Source organism: Amaranthus tricolor, chromosome 5 (assembly GCF_026212465.1).
Source record: "Amaranthus tricolor cultivar Red isolate AtriRed21 chromosome 5, ASM2621246v1, whole genome shotgun sequence".
Classification (NCBI taxonomy): domain Eukaryota; kingdom Viridiplantae; phylum Streptophyta; class Magnoliopsida; order Caryophyllales; family Amaranthaceae; genus Amaranthus; species Amaranthus tricolor.
Window position 1 is genome coordinate 21,334,768 of NC_080051.1, and position 23,938 is coordinate 21,358,705.

Genomic DNA, 23,938 nt, shown 5'->3' on the forward strand with positions numbered 1-23,938 from the left:
TTTTTTCGGTTGAAAAACAGTCGGTACTTGGTAGGAAAAACAATCAGTAGGTAAATTTTTGCTTTTACAAAAACTAATATAATCTAACATGAATAAAATAAATAGATTAATACATAGCATATTTAAAAAGTTTAATAACACATTACTAATACAATCAAACATAAATAACATAGTATAGTCAAATAATTCATTAGAGACAAAAATCAATGTATAAATTTTAACAAAATAACAAAATGAAAATAACATACCTGAGTTATTTGTATTTTTTTATGTTTTTTTTTTCTTGTAATAAAATGTGAAAGATTGATATTTTTTGTAAAATGTATATGTGATATTTAAATTAAAGTGATTTATTTTATAGACAAAAAATGATTGGCGGGAAAATTTTCTCCAAAAAATTTAAAAATCAACTAAATTGCAATTAGCGGTAAAATAATATTTTAATGCCTGAAAATTTTTTTTCCGCCGCTTTTTCTTTGCCGGAAATTTAGTCATCAGAATTTCCAACTAACATCATTTAACTAAAGAATTTGGTCGGAAATTCCTACTAACTGAGATTAGTAGGAAATTTAGCTGTAAATTTCCGACTGTTATTATAAGCCAAAAATTTCAATCTGCATACGACCTTTTTTTTAATAATCTTCACAAAAAAAATCATGAGTTAATTACTATTAAAGACTTTATAAGGGTTTGCTTTTCTCTCCCATATATCAAAACTCCCTCGTTCATTGGTTTTTTTTTTTAAAAAAAGTGTTTTTTGGGGGGTTTATTTGTGGCCCTCATAGTGGAGAGCCAATGAACAACACATATACTTGTGAGGAAGAAAAGAAAAGACGAGGGGATATTTAGGATAATATTATTGGTAACATCATATCTAAAACAAGACCACATATGAGATGCCACGTGGAAAATCAAGAATCACTATTTTTTTTTTAAAAAAAAATGCTTATTATATGGATCAAACAATAAGGGTATAGTGGTGAAGAGAGGTTTAGAAGAGTGTTATTGTTTGTTGGAGAGTAATTGAGGAGTAGTAATGGCTACCTCTGTGATGTCTTCTTTGAGCTTGAAACCTTCTTCATTCAATGTGGTTGACAATGTCAAAGGGTTGCCTTCTCTTACAAGGTGTTCCACTTCCTTCACTGTTCGCGCTAGTGGTGGCAAGAAGATTAAGACTGACAAACCTTATGGTATTTCTTTAATCTTCCATTTGTTCATAAATTAATTTTTTTTTTCTCTTAGCGGAATATACTTGGTAGTTGGTATCATGATGATGATTATGTTTATTGTGTTTATGTGTCACATAGTACCTCATATCACTACTAATTGTCTCATTTGATATTGAACATTATTCGTTAGTTATTATGTTAATTTTTATTTTATCTTTAATATATATTTCCTCCGCTCTAAAATACTTATATCAAACATATTTTTGCGCAATTCAATGCGTTTGTTGGAGCATTTATATCTAGAATTATAAGTAACTTAAAATTATAAAAAATTGATATTATGAAAATATGCGACGAGATGAATAAAACAAGATCCCATATGACTATTTTTTTCTCGTATAATAGTCAAAATATGTAAATTATTATAGAATGATGAATTGTGCAAAAATTAATTTGGTGCAAGTAATATGAAATGGATGAAGTAAGTTATAACTTAATCAAGTGAGATCTTATTTGATTCGTTTTAATAAAAATTGATTCGGTCAATGCATTCACAAGGGTACAATCATTAGAAGGATAATAAGGATAGGAGGTAGTAGTAAATTAATGCTTACCTTTTATGTTTATGATTAAGCATGTTTATGAACCAATATATATAAATCTACCTGTATTTTTAATATTTAGATTTGGAATCAAGTTTTTTATTTTTTACTTGTTAATTATGATAAGAATATTGTTTTGGAATGTTTCTAATTGGAGAAGCTCTTAATGACTTTAAGTGTAACTTTGTCTACTAGCTTAACTTCTCATACAAATGATTTAATTTTTGTAAATGAACTAAATTAATTTGCTTATCGTGTTATATGTTTGTTGTAAAAAAATAATTGAATACTATTTTTAAATAAGAAAAAAGAAAAATAAGTAGTTGATAAAAAAAATGAGATTAAAATCATTAAAGAGACAATCAATTTATGGATAAAAGTAAAAGAAAAATCGTGCAAACTATTTCCAAATAAAAAGGAGTAAAGTAAAGCAAAAAGTAAGAATCATGTGTTCACCTTGTGGATGAGAATTTTACCTTCAATTTTTATAACATAAGTTCAATTTCCGCCCGCCTACAAGTAAGAAATAATTCTCTATTATATCGTTGTCTGCTTGTATGCGCTTGTTTTCTCATTCGAATGTTCCATAGCTCGTTCGACCATACTACTTTTTCAACTCCTCTTCCTTGAGGTCTAAACATGAATGAATAGTCATCAATCGTATAATATTGCACCTCGATTCGAGGCTCAATCACCACACTTTATAATATTAAGTGTTAATATACCATTACGACTTAAGTATCTTTAAGGTGCATATAGTTAAATAAACTAATTGAAATTGTACATTAATATTCTGGCTTAAAGATGTTTAATTGCTATTTAATATAGGAATCAACGGAGGAATGGCATTGAGGGATGGCGTTGACTCATCTGGAAGGAAGGGAAAGGTCAGTAATTCATCTTTTACCATACGAACAACAAACCTTAATTATCCAACTAAATTTCTTCATTTATTATCTTGTTTCCTAGTAAATAAAAGTAATTTTTGCCATTATTCTTAAGCATTGATTTTTCTATAATGAAATTCAGGGCAAAGGTGTATACCAATATGTCGACAAATATGGTGCCAACGTCGATGGTTACAGGTTAGGATTTATTGATCATTGCTGCATTGAGCTAAATTTATTGTCAATATCAGTATATAATAGAAAAATACGAGGTATATACATTTCATAAGCTAATAAGATAACTTCCAAAATCATGACAATGGAATGCAATAGCTCCAATAATTTATAAATTGTGCACACCATCTCGATCCATTGACGTGGGATAAATCATCCGAACACTCCACCTCACATGCAATCCCTTGCTTATAATAGGAACGACGTTCTTTTCGGATTTACCATTGTAATTTTTAATTGAACCATCTGCTCTAACACCATGTTAAGTTGAGTTGGACTTATTATATGATCAAAAAATACGAAATGCACACACTTCATAAGCTAAAGAGATATCATCCAAAAAGCATAGAACGATAAAAAACAAAGAGATTCAATAACTTATAAAGTATGCAACAAATCTTTAATTTATCAACGTTGAGCCATCAGCTGTGATTGAATTACGTCTACGTATGATTCATTTTAACTATTTACGTATTTAATTGTATGTAGTCCGATTTTCAACACTGATGAGTGGTCACCAAGCGGTAATGTGTATGCTGGTGGTACGACTGGTCTTCTAATCTGGGCTGTTACCTTGGCTGGTCTCCTTGCTGGTGGTGCTCTTCTTGTTTACAACACAAGTGCCTTGGCTTCGTAATTTCTCATGTTTCTACCGATTGTTGGCCAATTTAAGCACAAAAAGTGACATATAAAATACTTGGGCAATTCTTGGTGTATATTTAATATTTTGTTTAATTTATGTATCATGTTCTACTCCATTTTTTTTTTTCATATACCTTTTGGGCTAATCATATGGTCGGAATTTCTTTATTGATGGATAACATGTTTTGGAAATACTTTTTAGTGTCCATAAATTTGTTATATTTTTTTATTTAATTTCATCACATTTAATATGCTATATTTTTTTTTCGTAATGTCTTTCATTAATTATTGTACCTATTTTTTTTCTCTATTTTAATATCACTCATACAATTTAAAATTTATATTTCAATCTTTAGTAGTTAAACTAACTTATAATATTTGTGCAAAACTTATTCCTCAGCCCAAAAGCTTTAAATTTTCCTCCTTTGTTCAATTTACCGTTTTGGGTTTCCAAAATAACTATTATACATAGTCAATTAATCTCAAACACTTAGATGCTATGTCCACACATGAACTGACCATCAACTTTAGGCATATACAACAATCTTTCGCCTTTACTTGAGTCTCACAAGCTACGTTTTTTATAACCTTCATACCACATCACCACTAAACATAATAAAATAAACCGCACCTAACACCTCCTCATCTACAGGTGTAAATTACATACATATGTCCACAAGCCCTTCAAGGGCCTTACATTAAACAAGGTGAAAGACCAACAAAGTCCACATACAATTGGAACTTTTCAACAGGCAAAGTCTTAATCATCATATCCATTGGATTGTCCTCCATAACAATCTTCATCAAACTCAACTGCTTCGTCTTGATCTTATCTCGAATAAAGTGATATTTGATGTCAATATGTGTTTGGTTCTTCTAATGTGTTTTGATTATAAATGGATCGCACTTTAACTATGACAATGCACATTCATCAAACCCAAACTAGGACGTATTTCTCCAATTTGACCCTTCAACCACTTTGCTAATGGCGATGAACTCAACATTGATTGTAGTTATGCCATTACATCTTATAGTGAAGATTCCAAAATTAACATGATAGCACTCAATGTGAACACAAACCCGAATATCGATTTTTTAACACTCAAGTCACCCCATGATCTAAATTGCAAAACTCAATTAAACCACTTTTGTCTCTACCAAACTTGAGGCATGCAATTTAGGTTGCTTTCAAATACCTCAACAACCATTTCACCGCATTCCAATGTCATTTATCTACTCAACATGCTCATAGCTTGAGCAATGTCCGCCTTGAATACATCATGTCATACATTACACTACCAACAATATTTATGTAAGGATGTCCTTCCAACAAACTTCCTCTTGTTCGATCAATGGACAAAGATCTCTTGATGGCATAAAATGAGAACTAAGGGGAATAAAAACAATCTTCGCACTTTCAATGGAGAAGCTTAGTAGCACCTTCTCAATGTTCTCTAAGTAAGATACAAAACACATTTGTTAATACCGAGTATTTTCTTATCCTCACCAAGATCCTACGTATCAAACTCACTCGATAAAAAAGCTTCTTCAAAGCCACCACTTTAAGCATATCATTATATGTAACCAACATATACATATATCATCCAAATAAAACACGAGATAAATCAAGGACTCGACACATGTACTCTTCATGTAGGCCTCTCGAAAACCTTCTTGCAAAACCATGTGACACCTTGAAGGAATTAAACCTTTTACCATTGTCTTGGATTTTGCTTTAAGCCATAAAGAGACTTTTCTGGCAATACTTAATGTTTTTTACCTACTATCTCAAAATAATATGATTTCTTTATGCATATTTATTCTTCCATTTTCCCATATAGAACAGATGTTTCACATCCAAGAGAACACCTCTGGGTAAATAATATCTTTAGTTTGAGAATAACATTTTGCAACTACCATTTATTTGTAGATGGAGTCTTCCTTAGGAATCCATCCTTCTTAATGACAGACATGCACTCCAAAATCAAGTCTTATTCAGATCAAAAAAGACTATGTCTTGCTTTATGGTTGATGGCCACTTGTTTGCACCTAGTGAAATCATGGCTTTATTATATAAGTTGAGATCATAAATCTTCTCTACCTCACTTGCAACCTTAAGAACATAAGCCACATAATCACATTCTTCAGTTTAATTTTTATAGGCTTCACTTGCCTACTTCAATGTGGTACACTTGAAAATGTTGAATACATTTTTTGAGACACATTATCCTCAACCCTAAGAGCTTTTGAAGCTCTTGGAGACTCCACTTCAAGAATCCTTCTATGGTCATCAAACAGAAAATAGCCTATTTAGTACAGTGATGCTTTCTTTTTAAGAATCATTCTATCACAGTGACAAACTATAGATGATTATTAGTATTATTTGAGCCCAATTCAAGCTTGAAATTGAGCTTGTATCATGAATGATGCTCGAGCAACCAACTACAAAAGCTCGTTCGAGGTCATTCCATGTTTTACCCAGGTCTTTTGCAGCCCTGAGTATGCTGTCACAAATACAATTGAATTTGAACCGATGAGAAATGTCTCACCCCGAAAACACATTCGAATTCCCCAATCCACAGTACAATAAGCAACTCAATGAACTGTACAAAGTGAAAGTTGTTATCACCAAAAAAATACCTTCTGCAGGACCCTTGACGCAATTCGCATGAGGCTTTGCGTTTGAATTTGAGGAATCATTGTTGTTGAATGTATAATTATCCGCTAGAGAAAATTGGCTAGAGATTTACAGGCACTCGAAGCCCATCATAGCTCAATTGCACATCAAGGTTTTCTTTATCCTTCAAACTCAACAGGTAATCGTTAACTTCTTCGTGATCCATCAGGTGCATCATGCCTACATATAAATGCCATTACAAAAATTTAAGAAAGACAAGTGCTGGTGACTCGTTACATTTGGGCTTTCGTAACTAGAGATTTTAGAGGAAAACTGAGACTAAAAACGAACAAATGAAGTAAACATCACACAGAAATGAATGAAAGAATTCTCATCGATGTGATAAACATCTACACCAAATATACATACCAGTGAAAAGTGTCCTCTTCGGTTGAATCTTTCGCACTTCATCCAATGCCTGCAAGAATAATGCGGTCAATGTAATTCAAACCATCTGGCTATGTGTATTTGAGAAAGAAGAAAAGGAACAGAAAAATCGAACCCACCCTAGGAAGTCCGAAATGGGTTGCAGAAGAACGATCAGGTCTCAAAGCATCCTAGTGTAAATTTACAAAGCAATTAACAAGATAATGGTGAATCATACAAAGTAGAAAGAAACCAACCAAGCAAACCAAAATTTTGGGATTAAAAGAGGAGTTACAATAATTAGAAGCTCACAATCCTCCAAAAGTGGATAAGTTTCATCGGGGATATCACTAACGTCACTGCATACAACAAACGCGCATAGAATTATAAACAAATTCTTGTACACCGTTCCTGACGAAAAAGAGTCGTCTGATGATACCTTATGTAACAAACTTTGCCAAAACGAAAACCGAGAGAACGATACCCTTGACCATGCCACACTGGCAACGGAGTAATCTGAAACAATAAACAAGCTATTTAGCCATGATATGAAGAGTATAAGAGGAAATTATGCAGATGATATTCCACAGACCTTCAGATCATGCACAATGAAAGGCTCCTCTTGAATAACATGGAACTGCAACTCGGAGACAGCGGCACCTTTTATAATTACGCTTGTGTCAACCAGATAAAAATGAGTCTTCTTCATCACCTGAGAATATTGTGTAAGTCTTCTTCAACATATTTTCATGCATGAACATTCATTAAAAGTACAAAAATAAACGATCTTATAATAGCACAGATGCTAATGTGAAAATGCCAAAGTGGCTATAGACCTCAAAATCACGCTTTGCAACGTATATTGGAATGGAAGGCTGAACGTTATTTGTCCAGTCTCGAAGATCATCAAGACCTAAACAGAAAACGGATGTGCCGGGTTGGTGATCAGAAAGTAACGAGTATCCAAAAATCAAGCAAAAATCAAATAAAAAGTTCATGACAGAGACCTCCAATAGCATCAGCATGAGAATGAGTAATAATTACCGCATCAATTGTTCTTATCCTGGCAGAAATGCAACTAGTCATGAAAGGCATAGACAAGTACATTCGTGATTTGCTTGAGTGCAAAATGATATCATCAAAGATAGTCAAGGTTGATGAAGAAAGCATATATCAAGCCATACATCAGCCAATAAGTTCTAAAGGCAAAAAATAACATAGAACACCTTTGGTCGAAACAATGATTATTAGGAAAATTTCATTCGCAAAAAGTTGCAATTTAAGAACCGAAAATCCTCCTCCCAAAATAAAGGAGATAAGTCTTACTTTAGACAAAGCACCCACTGTCAGAACACATGCCAGTGCATCATTATCACAAATATCATTTGTATCTCCATGAGAAGGCACACCATTTTAACCAAGCTTTTCCATGCTAAACGATGATTTAGATGGTCAAATTGGGTGAACGTAATGTGGCTTTGAGGTGTCCATGAAGGCTTCGAATATGGAATGAGAAAATGTAGAGGAAGGGTGTTATTAAAATAAGCATATGATTTGTTAGTACTTAACACGTAGTATAGAAAGCATGGAACTCATTTGTTCACTTATAGAAGTGCATGCTACACAAACTGATTAGTTCTTCATTAGGAGAAATGATAGCAAAAAGTCATAATAGGAGAATATGTAGTCACCCAACACAAACTTCTAGCCCTTTATGGCTATACAACCAAGCTTGTGATAGAATAAAATTCCATAAGGAATAATTGAAAGGTGGAACCTACAAGAAAGAATGCTAAAATTTGAAGTTGAAATGACAAGGAGGATGTCGATTCAACATGGATGTAAGCTTTCTAGAAGGAGCAAAGAGTGGTATGATAGTGCAAAAGGACACAACATGGTAAGTGTGAATCCTTACTCCTCTTTTCTATGGAACTTTGTTTCCAAGAGATGGCATTTTAACAACAATATAAAAACAACATGCCCTTACCAAATGCCAAGTGGCTCCCTCTAAGGTAGGTTTGGAGGGTTGAATATACACAACCTTACCCTTATAATGACAGAGTGGTTGTATTCAATAGCACTTTACTGCAAAAATTATTTGTAAAGTCGCATAAATAAGAAGCACAAATGATTTAATGAGCTATTTACTAAATTAGTATAGTCCAATATAACCTTAACCAAATAATAATAAATTTTTTGCTACTATCAATGTCGTCTTTATTATTACAGAATTAAGGTTCACCTTTGTTTGCAAATATAATTGAACCTTGACCCTTGCTTGAAAATATAAGAACAAAGAATAACAAATATTTAGGGATGGCATAGCATTAAAATAAATCAATAGGTATTAAATTTAATTTGTCAATTCTTGATAGAACCAAGATTTATAGTTCTTTGGTTTTAATTTGTCACTTGTTATTTCCTACCAAGTGTTGATCAGAAATTATTAAAAGGGTAAGGTGTGCACATATGACCTATAGGAAAATAGAAAGTAGAATAAAATAAAGATATTATTTTAAAATATTATGTTTAGGAAATTAAGATCTTTTTAATATTTAGAATATTAAGGTTATTTTATTTTCTTATTATTTAGGTTTAGGTTAATATTTTGTTTCCTTATTTTAGTCTTTATTACTTGTATAAATAGAGGTAGTACCTCTCATGATTGTTCAATACAAACCAAGTATTCAAAATCCAAATCAATCTTTATTTCCGCATTATGATTTTCTACATGACCTTCCCAACCTCGCCCAAGTAGAAATCAATTAATGGTACTGGGATAATGGTATTGAAGCTACTATTTACCAATAGGTATTGAAGCTACTACTTACCCATAGGTGGGGAACCAACGGAGAGCACTGTGGTAGAAAAATCTGCATCATTTCAAAAGGGTCTTTAAAAAGTACAAGGAAATAGTATATGAAGCAAAGAGGTAATGAAACAGTTGCAAAAAAACTCATTTAGCATCCAAAAAAATGACTATCAGAGCTCTTTTCAAAATATTACTTGAAAACCGAAACAAACGACTCATAAATTGATCCATTAAAGAAAAACTAGTTTCTACATCACCAAGAATGTGCATAGGCATTCCACTCTGAACTAGACATATGCAAAACATATCTCACATGACTTACTAGAAAAATAATCTCAAACACGTGATTGGAATATAAGTTTGTAACATAACATCCTAAATATTTCATTCTAGTTCATGGATAACATTTCTAAGTGGACATAACTGCATCAACACGGGAACCTTTTTAAAAACTTTTGGAAGTACTTTAAATGAATGAATATAAATTGCAACCAAGTTATTAATACTTGGCTATCAAATAACAAACAATCTACAAAATCATGAGATGAGTGGAAATATGAAGTATATAAACCAAAAAGACAACAAAAAAAGAATCCTTTCATCTAGAGACGGCAATTTGGAAAAACACGTTTGTTCATGTTTAGTCTGGCTTCAAGTTCGTGTTGCTCATAATCACCTCAAAAATTATGTAAAATGAAAAAGAATAACATAACTTAACAGAACAATAATATAAATGGGTTGGGTAAAGGTTTAAATTGTGTAATGTCATTTCGTTCTCTTGTTTTCTCATAGTAACTTTGTTTTGATGCTGCATCGATTTTGGTCGTGTTATGTGTTGTGTCAATTTTGGTCATGTACCTCTAATTATCCCTTATAGACAACGCGATTCAAATGAAAACTTGTAGGCACACGGCACACCAATCAACATGATTAAGAGCACAAGGGCAAATACCTAAGTAGTTATAGGAAAAGTAAAAAAGAAATCCAATAGTGTATGGAATACATTACAAGAAGCTACAAACACCAATTGTCTATTTTTTATAGTTTTCTGGATCAGAAGAATCCGATGCAGCTCCTTAGCTACATTCTTTAGAAAAAGGTGGGTCATTAACAACAAACGAGGGAAAATGAAAGAGATAAAGAGCCACCTAGGCCCAAGCCACTCTCCAATGTAAGCTTTGTCTTCCACATTTTACACAAAAATACAGCAATTTCAGTGCTAAAGTATAACAAAATTCATGAAAATAATCCAGTAGTCAAGGCGATGGAAAACCACATGTTAATTACTCTATATTTCTCTTCCCAGCACCCGAGTACTTGTGTCATTTAGTTCTAAAAGCTTCAAAATCATTGTGATTTGACTCTGTAATGAACACTCAAAGTGAAAAAGAAGCAAACTTACTTTCCTGCATCTATAAGAACATTGTGCGTCCCAGAAGGTCCATTAGAACGGATCAATAGGCTTGTGTTGAGTCTCTTATTTTTACTACCTGGCTCAGTAGCTTTCTTGCATACCTGAAATAAATAATATGCAGGTCATATTTATTTTTAACGTATAAATATATAACAAGCAGATTAACCGTTATCTGCTAGCAGGGTATGAGATAAATGCTATACATACCGAACAAATCTTGACAGGATCAGTCAAGCAGCTTACACGTGGAATACCCTCACTTGTTCCTGTCCCCACAAATATGATTTCAGATTCTCCAAATGGTGTCACAGGACTGTTGCTTGTAGATTCTACAGGCATTGAAAAAGTAAGTCAGATCAGGACTCAGCAACTCACCTTCGAGCTTTTAGCATTTTGTATCAGCAAGCAACGTCAAACTAATCTTTCATCTGAGTTTCAATTTCGGAAACATGGTGTATCAATACTATATTCAAAGAAGTTTCCACAAACTAAAGCTAGAGGTTATGAAATTCCCTAATAGGGGTAAGCAAAGAGTAAGGCATAATTGGCTTATTGCACAAATCTACCAACAAAATTCTTTTTTCCCTTCCTTTCTCTTCCCTACCCTCCCTTCCCCTTCCCCTTCTCCTTCTCCTTCCATTCCTTTCTTTTCTCTTTTTAATTTTTATCCAAACAAAGCGTTACTCTCATTGCCCCCTTACCCTTATGCTATGTTGGAGGAAATGAACGGAAATGGAGGGATGAAAGTTTCTTCATTTGGATACCAAAAGGAAAATGAAGGGAATGAAATAAAAGGAAAAGAGTCTTTACATCTTCTATAAACTGGAAATAAAAGACACCACCATTTCCCTCCCTTCCCTTTCTTTCCCTCCCATCACCCCCCTTCCTCTCCTACACTTCCCGCCCCTCCCCAGCCCTCCTAAAATATTATCCAAACGAACTCATAATCAATCATTTTTATCAAGTGCCACCTATATTTTATATGATCACCAACTTCAGAGTAGAAAGAACACAACAATAGCTACCAACATTCAGATTAGTTATCCCATTGTTGGTTCAAATTATACACATATGAACATGACTATTAATTTCAAGCAAATTTAATGAATTGCATATATGCAAACAAGATGGCTATAAATTATACCAAAATCTATAAAACTTGCATCGATTCTCCCTCATTTGAACCTGAATAAAGAATCCCAACAAACAACATGGGACCTTGCATATTGGATAATGCTTGAGATAACAAATATGAATCTTAGAAGTGTTCTTTGTTAATGAGATCTAAATCAACTAGTTTTGCCAGAAATATTACTTCATCAGATGAACAAAATATTTTTATTTTTTTTTGAAGGAGCTGAAAAAGACATACCAGATTGTAGAGATGCCTGAAAGGATCGTTTGAGAATCCGCGAGGCAAACCCATTTGTAGGAACTGAAATCAGCAACTTTGAAAGAGAGAATTTGAGATTTTGATTTGCTAAATTACTTAAAGAATAGGGAATTGGACGAACTGTACTTAGAAATACCACCATTTTCAATACTAATTTCCAATACACTGAATTTACAAAGAACAGCCCACCAATAAGAGAAATAAGAAATTCCCCCAATTAAGAATAGAGAGATCAATTCATTACTCTGGATTTGCGGTGAGAAACGAAGCCGTAAAGACTGCATTGTGCCTTGTTGGAGTCCATTAGGATTTAAGAGGGGAAGATCTTGGTAAATAACCGCTATTTGTCAGGTTAATAAATCATTCTTATCTAGTATGATGTAATAGGATGTAAGTTTTGTTGTTTTAATTTATCTTTTTTGATTTTATTTATTTTAATATTATTTTTTTTATTTTTGGTGATTATAAATAACGATTATGGATTAGAAATTTTTGATTTAAGAGTACATCGATCTTCAAGTCGAGGAGAAAATCAAAGTATGGACTTATATACTCAAGTATTTTTACTTCAGAAGTATAATTAACTACAATCATTGTAAAATACTTTTAATTATTAAGTTGATAAACATTAAAATAGTATCGATCAAGTTTATACAAGATTTTTACCAAGTTGAGGGGCCGTTTTGACGTGTAAATCAAGCGACAACATGATTGGCAATGCGTCATGCCTGAGTGGATTTGGACTTTACTTCGAGTAAAATTCGACTTGTATTCTAACTCGAACTTAGCTTGGATAGCATGTGCACTCGCTTCGACTCTTAAACTCAAACTCACAAACCCCGATAAAGTTTTTGATATTTTATTATTTCGAAAAACAAATTCGTTTCACAATATGCAAATTTGCACTAATAATGTTTTTTATTAGATTAAGATTTCGCAAGCTTCAATCAAAATAGATAAATACTTCGACTAACGTAACTTGGTAAGGAGAAATAAACCATGAAATATAATTAAATTTAATAAATAAAGACAATCCATAAAGTACAACTTATCAAAAAATCTCAAGCTTATTGGCAATCTCATCATCATTATTTTCAATATATTTCGATCATAAAAGTTATAATCATAGTAAAGGGAGCTATAAAAGACGACAGACTATATTCTTTATCAACGAGGATAAGGAGTGTATAACCTAAGATCCTTTGCTCAATTACAATATTGGAAGAGTCTAAACCTTTTGTAGGTATTTTCCACCTCAAAAGCACGTATGATATCATTTCCAAGCTTCAAAACCAGAGCCAACAAACTTGAGAAACACATAGTTAAAGGTCCAAAGTCATCTCTAAAAGAGAGAAGTCCGAAAGTCAAGAGATGATCAAAGGCATTTTGCTAGAGCTCATGGCCAAATAGCCCGATCAAATTAAGAAATTTAAGACAATATGTGTCGTGAGTAGGGGTGTTTAAAATCGAATACCGGGTCGATCCGGATTCAGAAATTCAGGCACCTGGTTTTTCGAATATCTAAAAATGTGACCCGGTTCTGACCCAGTTTAAATCAGGTATTCGGAATCCAAATACCCAATTTAAACCTGGTCGAAAAACGGATATCCAATTTTGTTTATTTTCTTAAACATGCTTATATTTTTTCTCTTAATCACCACGTATAAATGAACATAATTTATATTAACTTAAGCTATTACAAAAATGATAGTTCATTGTCGTATATTAAAAAAACTTAAGCTATAAATAATACCCAAATTGAAAGTAAATGAATAGCATTAACATTAGGCCATTAGGGTTTCCAAAAATATATTTAAAAAAAATTATAAACCGAATATCGAGTATTCGGATTTCCATAAAGTGTGATCTGCATCCGACCCGAATACCCGGTTTTGAAACCGGGTACCAGTCCGGATTATGTTAACCGGTAAATTATCCAGGTTTCAAAACCGAATATCGGATAATTCGACTCGAGTTTTCAAATAGGATATTTTTGAACACCCATAGTTGTGAGTATGAATCATTGCTTTCCTTCTCTCTTCAGATCCAGATTATAATTTCCTTTAAACAAGATACGTTGGGTACAATGATAATAATGATGATGTTTTGTTGGTATGCTCAGGCACCAGGGCCAACACTAGCCTAATTGGGTGCCCGACCGCTTGGGCCAAATTGCTACTAGGCAAGCGACTCTGACAAAGGCTCTGAAGCATTATTTGTCGTATTCTCTCACTTTTTTTCTCAATTTTATGTTTTCTCCAATTGACGTTAATTTCATTTTAACTCATCTTACCTTTAATTTGCCTTTTTTCCTCCTTAAATTTATGTTGATACGTATTCTTTGACGAATTTGAGGTTTTGAGTTTATTTTGTCCACTACTTTTGCTTGGAATTTATGTAAAGTTTTAAGGAGATTTTAATACTACTTTATTACTTAATTTTTAAGCCATTATAGAGGCCATCATATCCCTTATTTTATCTCTTCTCCTTAGTTTTAGTGATATTTTAGTTAAGTTCTCTTAGCTTATTTTAGTTCTCTAAACTACATTACTGTAATATTTTAGTTTTCAAATCCTCCATCCTTGACCAATCTTTGGTTGGAGTGTTTTTGCATCATTACTATTACTATTATTGTTTTGCTTGAATCATGATACATTATTTTAGACTTATAATTATTAATAATCTAATTATATTTGACAAATCAAGTAATTCAGTTATAAGACATTTTACTCAATCTAACATGTTTATGCAATAGAAATCTCGAAAACAAAATTATAAACATACCAGCCTAAAACTGGCCAAGAGGGCCCGACCTATTTGAGATTTATCATTTTTATATTGAACCCACCCTATTTGGCTCATTTTTTTAGCCCTACTCAACTCCTATCCAAACCATTACATAAGTCTAGTCATTAGAGGTGTTCAAAACAGACCTGATGATCCGAAATTTACCCGACCTTGTAACCGAATTCGATTTAATCTGACTTTAAAAATACTTTAGAATTATGTAAAAACAATATTGACACAAAACCCGAAACACCTAATCCAAAATTAATCCGATGACCCAAATAAACACTTCTATTAGTCATGTATTACTGAATTACACATATCACCAAGACTTATTACCCCACATTTTTAAAGTCTAAATTTGTTCTACTTAGTAAATGTGAGTAATTCCACAACCCAAACTATCTAAACACAAACCACACACTGTACAATCTACCAAAAATAAAAATAGGTGGTGGTAATATTTTTGAAATTTGGGTATATTGTGACTTTATTTTGGGAAGAAGTACTTCAAATTGTCTCTATTTGGGACACTTTAATTTCCAAACCGACTTTATGTGAGTCGTATTTTGATGTGTGAAGAAGAGAAACCAGCATGCTTTATGGAATCCACTTGGTCAATTTGTAAAGCTTTTTGGTGCATATTGCAACTCAGCATTTATGTTTCCCGATCAAACAATTACAGCTCTGTTTCATGGAATGAAAAACGGCACGGGCGAAATAGAGCTTCCCAATTGTTTTGGGTAACTACCAAAACTTATCCAAATCTTTCTCTTATGATTAAGGATCTATCCAGATTCTAGAAGGGCATTTTGCTGGTTGCTGTTTTACCATACAAATATTCTTAGCAACTCATTCACCCACTTTTTCAGTCACATGAACCTGGTTTTCTGAACCTCCTTTTTTTTCTTCTTACATGAAGTATAGATAATAGACACTCTTTCCGTTTTTAAGAGATTCCAACATCAATAATTGACACAAGTATTAAGAAATTGATAGAAATCATTAAATTTTGTGAGTATGGTTAAAACTAGAGGTGTTTAATGGGACATGTCGACCCAACAAGGGTCGGGTCACATTTTAACGGGTCGTATCATTAACGGGCCTTGATGAAAAGGGTCAGGTCGTATAATTATAGGAATTGGTTGCAAGAAATATTTTACCACTTTTTTTATATAGTTATACACGAATTCTTAATTAAGACCGCAATTGGGTTAGACCCAAACCTTAAAAGAAAAACTGCTACCCTATACATTTAAATTTAGTTGTTTATTAATGTTTTTTATTAGTCGGCTGCTTGTATGGGCTCATTTCACGGTGAGACAGTCGCATACAAGACTTGTTGATTTTATGAGCTTTTAAAAAACAGGTCAAAGTGGGTCGGATTTAAATGAACTTTAACCCGTCTCGACCCGTTTAAATTTTGATCCGACCCAACCCATTTAAATTTTAACCCGACTTGTTGAACGTCAAATTGACATATTAATAAGAAATAAAGAAAAAGTGGTGGAAATATTATTACTTAAAATAGAAACCTTGTAAAGTTAAAAGGATGGGATAGACTATAGTTATCGACTCATTGCCACATTTGCCGAGTGATATGCATAGGCTTTTTATGCACGGGTAGTATGAATCATAGTACTCACTTTATTTTAAGTCCTTTTCAGAATTTCTGAAATTGGATCAAATTATCTGCACTTTTGGATTTAAGATCTCGTTTTGTTTAAACTTTTGGTTGTTTTTGTGGTGTGAATTCATGGCTTGTTTCTTCATTTCCCATTTTAGAATTTTGCTTTTTTTTTTTCATTCAATTTTTTTTTATTTTTTAAAAAATAATGTGGTACGACTATGCTTCAAAAATTTTCACTCTATTCAAACTTAATTGGTTGCAACTTAATTTCAATGCTTTCATTGATGCATATGTTGTTTGCTATCACAAACGGGCGTAAATGTGTATGGGTGACAAAAATAAAGAGCATCGAGTTGTCTAGTATTCACAGGGATATTATATGAACGAGAAGTTTTAATTGATCATGTCTTTTTATTAATAATGACCCTGCTAAGAAGACAACACAACTAATTCATGCCGGCAAATGTTTTAATTGATCATATGTCTTTTTATTAATAAAATTATTTACTTATCAAAAAAGATGTGAACGAGATGTATCACTAAAGTTGAGAGCAAGTTTTATTATACTACCGTTTGAGAGATGTAAAATGAACATATAAGATTTGATTAACATTACTAAGGATTTTTTTTTCCTTAATATATATATTTTCTTCGTTTTCATATGTTTTTCTCTAATAAAATTTATGAATTTTAGTGTCAAAATTTGACTATGATTTCTTATCGATTTATATGAAAAAAGATATTCATGTGAATTTTGATAGATTCGTCTCAATAAATATTTTTTTAAATATCAACTTTTAAGAATTTTAAAAAACTCATAATTAAAATTATTTTACTTTTAAATTTACATTAAGATCTGCGTAAAAAGTAAATGAAAAGAACAATTGAAAATAAAGAAAGTAGATATTTTTTTAAAAAAAAATAATTTCGCGCCACTGTTCTATGGATGTAGATTTATCGTTGTTATTCGTCATTTGATGGCTTGTATTATCAGCTGTTTTGTCTTCTTAGCAGGGTCATTCATTACTCATTGGCCATTGCCTACTCTTTCAAGGCTTGAATTAGCTTGTTTATTTAATTTACTATTACTAATAATAAAAGATGGTTAATAGCTTGTAAGCCATTGTTTGTTGACTTGTAGTGGTATACTAGATAGATTCCCGCGTAAAACACGGATACTATAGATATTTACTGATATGAATATATCAATATTAATCATCTCAATATATATATATATATATATATATATATATATATATATATATATATATATATATATATATTATTTAATATATATATATATATATATATATATATATATATATATATATATATATATATATATATATATATATATATATATATATAAATTCATGTAGAATTAAACTTACTTATTAAATCTTTATATTTGATATAATAATATAACTATCAAAGTGAATGAAGTAATTTCTTATACAATTAGATTAGAACATATATGTGAAGACAAAAAAATACCATCAATCAATAAAATCATTCTTATTTAAAATATTTCATTATTAAAAGATTATAGATTTACCATCAATATAGTATATTTTAATTTAATTTGTAGATTTGTATCATGTATGATTAATATTAAAAAAATTTAAATGAATCATCAAATATATAAACTGAATATAACATTTTTTTTATGGTTTTTGGTTGGATCACTTTAGTTTTGATAATGGTTTAGTGAATCAAGTTTTAATTTTCTTTATGATTTGGGATAAAAAAAATTATTGGTTTATACTTTATATAAGAAAATATAGTGTATTAATAATAGATCACATATATTTATATTCAATCAACAAATATTACATTTTTTAATGTATTAATTGTTTCCTTAAATATGAAGTTAATTATCAAAAATTTTCATGTCAATGATAAAAAAGAGGCGGAAAAATTTTTAATGAGAGTGCGACAAGTGTCCTTAGTCGTTTCTTCATTAGTATATTTTATTGATTCCGTATATATTATTAGCTCGTGGAAGCGCTAGTGTACGTGGGGTTGTACTTCTTGTCTTGTATAATCCTAGGCGGATTAAAAATCATCATAAATACTAATAAAATAATTTGAAAATAATATATAATGACCATTTCTTATAATATTATATTCTTGAATTTAAAAGTTATAAAAGATTTTCAATTAAAGTTTCTTATAATATATATTTGTTTTTTTATGTTGAAGTATTTGCTAATTAATAAAGTTTATTCATTAAAATTTTAATTTTTAAAATATTTCATCAAAAAACAAAAGATACATGACAATCAAAAATTATTTTAAGAATGACAAAGAATCATTATGATGACGTTGTTGGAAGATTATCCAGATTTGCCTTAAAAAATATGAGAATTTTAATTAATACTTATATACTTTTCTTAAACAAAATAATTTTTTTTCTTACATTATTCTGTGAAAAATTCTATTTATGTATGTCTATATACTTAATTCCGTGCATTGCACAGAGTTCTAAACTAGTACTCTATAAAATTTAAGTAAAACTATAGTACAAAATTTTAAAACTTTTATATATACATTTTTTTTTTGAAATTTTAACGTCTAAGAAAATAAACTAAAGTAAAAGAAATGGTGATGATGGTCTGGCTGTGGCAGTGGTGGGCACGAGTGAGGGTGATTGTGGCGGCGGTGGTGGTGGTGGTGGTCCTTGTGGCATTGGTGGGGGATGAGGATTGGAAAGGGAAAGGGAGGTTATTCAGCAAATTACTTATCGTTTTGTTTTTGTTATTACTTATAAAATAACGGAATATTAACAAAATATGTCAAAATTTAACGGCTTTTGTTATATTGTAGAAAAGCTTGAAACCTTGATGGTATTTGTGGTATGAAGATAAAAAATTGCTACGACTTACTTTTTGTCAAAACTCATAGCTATTATGGTTGTTTATACATCCAACTTCTATCATATAACATATCCATTCTACAAAATAATTTATAATTTATCTGAATATTATAAATAAATTATTTTCAAGAAAAACTTAATAAATATGTTACTACCGTATATTTAAAGTTGTTGAAATCGGGATTTTACTTAAAATCATTCAAACCCGTAGAATCAAATCGGTAGAATCGAATCGTAGAATCGTAAGATTCTACAATAAACTTAAATTTGTTATCTAGTCATAATTATTCACCTGAAAAGTTTAAGTTTATTAATTAAGTTTCTTTATTTTTAAGAATAGAATAGAATAGAAAAATATCTAATAATTAGTTTAAATCTTCATACCTAGTTTAAGAAATTTCTTTTTGTAAAATTATGATGATGGATCGTTAAATTGTAAGAAAAATTAAAAAAAATAAAAACAAATGTGTAGAATCGAATCATTAAATCGAAGAATCGTAAAATAGTGTCATGATTCTACCTCTACAAATTTTATATTAATAGAATCGTAAGATTCTACCAACTCATGATTTTACCTACAATTCGAATCCCTCGCTTATTTTTAGATCGTAAAATCGTAGAATTATAGATTAGAATCACGATTTTAATAACCATGCTTATATTAATAAAATATATTAATAGAATAAATTATTGTGCGCAGTTCTCCTTTCTCTGGAAGGGCACGGGTATGATATGTTCGCTATGACGCTACCTCTTATTTCAGGTCCCTTACTTTGTATGGGACATTGAACTGATGGCTATGACCATGACCATATATTATACTTATATTAATAAGATATTAGGTAAAGTATACTTGTTATATTGTCAAATTTACATCATTCTAGTAAAACCTATCGCTATTACTCTTAATCATCTCAGACTTTTACTAGTCAATTAATTCAATTTATAATCAACTTCAACAATAGCAATTCTTATATTAGAGGATTTTGCGGTGAGCTAAGTCTATAAAAAAAGTCCATTTTACATCTAAGGTGACTCTTTTAATTGAACAATTAAAATGACTGTGTTATTTTTTACGGTTTAAATAACGTGTTGAATATTATATAACATATAAAAATGAATATTTTTATTAATTTAATTGAACTACTCTTTTTACCTAAATTTCAAATTAGCTACGTCCCAATGAGACTGCTGTAGGTGTAAATGACAAAATTTGAAGATGTTTCCTATCCAATATGGCAAGTGATTACGTCATTTTTCTATTCATTAGTCCATAATGAAGACTAAAATAGGTTTAAAATTCTTTCGAGTAATTAAAGGAAGAGAAAATCATTTCTAACACCTAAATATATACGTGGAAAATATTATAAAGTAAAGCGGTTAGCCCATTTCCTACCTTTTCGTCCATTGAAAATCATGCTTTGTATTTATTATTATTAATAATAATTAATAAAAGATATACTAAAGAAAGAATATAACATCTCCTACTTTGACTTGTAAATCCACTCAAGAATTGAATATAATTATACTTGTTACGAAGAAATCAATTTAGTCCGAGTTAAAGGGAAGATTTCTTTTTGAGTATGCATCATGAGGTATTTATTATTTATTATTATGTCTGGGAAAAATTACTGTAAATAATTCAATTTATTTTTAATTATCTGTCAATAATCTCATATTTTGAAATTTTTTTAATAATCCAACCTTTGTTTTCAGTTTGTTGCTAATAGACCCTTCAAAGAAATGACCTGTTATATCAGGTTACCTCTCATCTTCTTTCTTCTTTATAATAATCCAATTTATTTTCCATTATCTGCCAATAATCCCACCTTTAAAATTTTGTTCAATAATTCAACCTTTACTTTTTGGTTGTTGCCAATGGATCTTTTAAGAAACTAAATGAAATTGTTATTATTTCCCAAGCTTATGAAGTTGATCATTGCATAAATAGTAATTGTCTTTACATACATATCCCATCAACTAGGAGTGTTAAAAAATCCGACCCGCTTGACCCGACTCACTGACCCGCTAACCCACATCCTAAACTGGGTTTTCAAAAATAATATAATTCGGGTCGGGTAAACGACCCGCCTTAGCCGGGTTGGGTCATGGACTATAAAATACATTGAGTGGGATACCCGCCAACCCGTTATATATTATCTTTATCAAGTTGAAATTTACAGGTTAAAATTTTATAATCAATATAATTATAAAAAATTAATAATAGTCGTAAGTTTTTCACATCCCTTCAAAGTAAAATATCCTTTTTAATCGGTGGTAAAGAGAAATTGAGTATTTTAAAAAATGTGGATTTTTTGATAATAATTGAAGAGAAAATGTGTTAAAAAAATTAAAAGAAACTTAACATGTATGGATGAGATATATTGCATTTTTATAAACTAGTGGCAAAGAGAAATTGAGTATTTAGCTTTTTGAAGGGTACATTGGCAACAAAATGAAAACAAGGTTGAATTATTATTAGAAAAAAATTCAAAAGGTGGAATTATTGGCAGAAATGAGAAATAGTTTGAATTATTATAAAGAAGGAGAAGATGAAAGGTAACCTGATATAACAGATTATTTTTTTGAAGAGTCTATTGGCAACAAACTGAAAGCAAAGGTTGGATTATTAAAAAATTTTCAAAATGTGAGATTATTAACAGGTAATTGAAAATAAATTAGATTATTCACAATAATTTTTCCTATTATTTATTTGTTTATTTTCGTTTTCGACCTTATTTAGTTCCCATATATATATATACATAATTGGTATTGAGGGAAACGTGGACTCATGTAAAATCACAGAATTTTAAAGTCAATAATTGGTATGTAACAACACTTTATTTAAAAATTAATAATTTTTGATATATTTTTGTGGCATTTTTGCTTATGTAGTTTTGCAATGAAAATTTTACTACTAATTCTTTTCACGTTAACTTTATTGATTTCGACATTAATGATGTACAAAAATTTTTAAACTACTAAATCAAATCATAAAATAAGTTTTTAATTCTGATCAATATTTAAAGAAACAATGAAATATTATTTTAGTAATAAGAAGAATTTTTTTTCCAAAATTTTGATAACTTTTTTATTTATAGCTACACATCATACTACACTTTTACAAATATTGATTGAGTAGAGTCTCTCAATTATATATAATAACGTGTCATTTAAGTTTCAACTTTAATAAATATACTTTATGTTTTCCATATTTGGAAACTTAAAAGTACTTAGATCATTATGTAATAATTTTATAATCATATTGTGAAAAATGCCAATGGTGAATGTTGACGGGAATTAAATTAAAAAATAAATCAGAGTAATGATTTTTGCACACTCACGCTTTGTCTCATAATTGTTTTTAAAAATTAAGTCAAACCATGCGCACACATGATTAAGGAAAACAAATAATCATATCCTAAATTAATTGTCCTTTCGTGTTTTGCTTGATATACGTACGCACCTAATCTTCTAAATTAGTGATTTAGTCTATTTAATAATTTTTTGTAAATAAATAAAAGTATTATATTCATTTCACATGATAAATAGAGACTAACAACAACACAACGGCATACATGTAACATATTACACTCTTTTTAGACACGGCTATATAATTTTTGACTTATAATCTTTTACTTTAGGTTTATGCGTAACATACCAACATAAAGTTAATTTTAGTACTTTTCCATCAATCTCCCCTTAGTTGCACTTTAAGATTATGCGTAACATAGCAACATAATAGTAGTTACATAGGGTTATGATCTCGAATCTGCCATTAAAAAAAGTGTTAATTAAAATGTCTGTTGGCTGATCTTCTTCATCAATGTTAATCAACTTGATTCCATTGTTATTTTGAGTTACAAATAGATATTTAACTTTAAAATGCTTTGTCTTGCAGTGAAATATAGGATTGTTAGATCCCAAATTTAGTATCACAATGGATAACTGTAGCTCTTCCTTGAGCTTTGCCTATATCTGACATAATCTTCCTAAGCCATATTACTCGATTTATAGCTTCACAAACTACGACATATTATGCTTTCATTGTAGATTGTATTATTATGTCTCGGTTCTAATATGATTAGGAAAGTCTTCCATTTTCTAGTTTAAAGGTGTAGCCCTAAGGTGCTATTCATATTATCGAGAGACCTTAATTATTCAATCACAGTTTGTGAAACAAATTATTCTTGCACAAGTATTCATAATATAAAACTGAAGTTACCTATGACTTAACATAAATCTTGATAACTAACTGCAAACATAATATCTGACCTTGTTGTAATAAGGTAAAGTAAGCTACTTATCATGCTTATATAGATTCTATGATCCGCTTTCTTATTGCCATCATTGTTGCACAACTTTCATTTATTTAAAGTGAAATTTTGACAAAATTGTATAATTTTCTAGCATAAACCATTCAATAAACCTTCTACAAACTTTTTTACAA

General features: G+C 30.6%; 2 protein-coding genes across 3 annotated transcripts; one reads left to right on the forward strand and one right to left on the reverse strand.

Moving 5' to 3' along the window:
- The first annotated feature begins 965 nt into the window (after positions 1-965).
- On the forward strand, positions 966-3,728 carry LOC130812504 (photosystem II 10 kDa polypeptide, chloroplastic-like). Its single transcript, XM_057677985.1, has 4 exons — positions 966-1,190; positions 2,600-2,658; positions 2,801-2,856; positions 3,382-3,728. The coding sequence occupies exons 1-4, from the start codon at positions 1,037-1,039 to the stop codon at positions 3,527-3,529; spliced, it is 417 nt and encodes a 138-aa protein (XP_057533968.1). The 5' UTR covers positions 966-1,036; the 3' UTR covers positions 3,530-3,728.
- LOC130812503 (putative hydrolase C777.06c) lies at positions 3,594-12,493 on the reverse strand. Of its 2 annotated transcripts, XR_009042062.1 has the most exons (13): positions 12,176-12,479; positions 11,011-11,132; positions 10,792-10,904; positions 9,409-9,450; positions 7,585-7,640; positions 7,414-7,490; positions 7,170-7,289; positions 7,017-7,093; positions 6,873-6,936; positions 6,718-6,768; positions 6,581-6,629; positions 6,175-6,391; positions 3,594-6,038 (listed from the first exon to the last, which is right to left on the reverse strand). XR_009042062.1 is itself a non-coding variant. In XM_057677984.1 (12 exons), the coding sequence occupies exons 1-12, from the start codon at positions 12,336-12,338 to the stop codon at positions 6,273-6,275; spliced, it is 1,053 nt and encodes a 350-aa protein (XP_057533967.1). In that variant the 5' UTR covers positions 12,339-12,493; the 3' UTR covers positions 3,594-6,272. The 2 variants fall into 2 exon arrangements, 1 of the variants encoding a protein (XP_057533967.1); XM_057677984.1 differs by having other exon boundaries at positions 3,594-6,391; positions 12,176-12,493.
- Between the last annotated feature and the right edge of the window lie 11,445 nt (positions 12,494-23,938).